The sequence below is a fragment of the Rhododendron vialii genome, chromosome 9a (genome assembly GCF_030253575.1).
Source record: "Rhododendron vialii isolate Sample 1 chromosome 9a, ASM3025357v1".
NCBI classification, from domain to species: Eukaryota; Viridiplantae; Streptophyta; class Magnoliopsida; order Ericales; family Ericaceae; genus Rhododendron; species Rhododendron vialii.
In genome coordinates, this window is record NC_080565.1 from 35,444,709 (window position 1) to 35,445,532 (window position 824).

General features: G+C 43.1%; 1 protein-coding gene across 1 annotated transcript; it reads right to left on the minus strand.

Annotated features, from left to right (window-relative positions):
• Positions 1 to 239: 239 nt before the first annotated feature.
• On the minus strand, positions 240 to 824 carry LOC131299847 (uncharacterized). The gene has a single exon (XM_058325420.1). The coding sequence runs from the start codon at positions 822 to 824 to the stop codon at positions 240 to 242; it is 585 nt and encodes a 194-aa protein (XP_058181403.1).

Genomic DNA, 824 nt, shown 5'->3' on the forward strand with positions numbered 1-824 from the left:
ATATGGTTTAAACATTTATAAATTAAAAATAAATTTATTTTATCCTCAAATTAATGGTAAATACTAATTTTTTTCTAATTAATGAAATAAACCAATTTGGAGCATTACAAAATCAAGGAGGGTGATTCAGTCATTTGACATCTAATCTCATTATATCCACCCTCTAAATTTCCTTCTCAAAAAATCATCCAAACATCTCATTACAAATACACCATTCTTCATAGGTGGGGTCACCCTCATTACTTATCACCCCTCGTTGCATATCCACCCTCATTACATATCCACCCAAAATCAAATCCTCCATCCAAACGGGCCATAAGTTTGTTCAGCATTGTAATGCTAGAAATCTCCTTCGACAAACTGTTGCTGCAACTGGGACAAACGGCACGGGCATTATCCGAGAAATATTCGTGGAATTGGTACGCGCTATGGAAACCGTTTTTGCTGAAGGCGTTGCCGTTGGTCGGGCAAGTGTAATACGTTTTAGCGGCGGATGTGCCGCCCTCGAGTCGTAAGAGGGGAAGTACTTGTGTGGCAGAGAACGGGACTTTCGGTTTCAGGAGAAAGTCTCTGGTTTGGTTAGACTGGAAGTAGGTTTCCTTCAGGTTTCGGACACTGTCGTAGAGGTTGCCGAGAGTGCCCGCCATGGTTTGTTGATCACTTAGTTCCGCCGTGGGGAGCCTTACCACGGTTCCAACGGGCAAATGGAGAAGGTTGAAGAGGAAATCGACAAAGTCTTTCTCTGCTTCCGCGAAGAGGATTCTTTCTTCCTTGGTGTCAATGAGGAGTTTTAGGCTCACCTTGGCTATGGAGGGGGTTTCCAT

Excerpts from the sequence above, each read along its gene's own strand:
- LOC131299847 (XM_058325420.1), bottom strand. The coding sequence starts at position 824 with ATGGAAACCCCCTCCATAGCCAAGGTGAGCCTAAAACTCCTCATTGAC.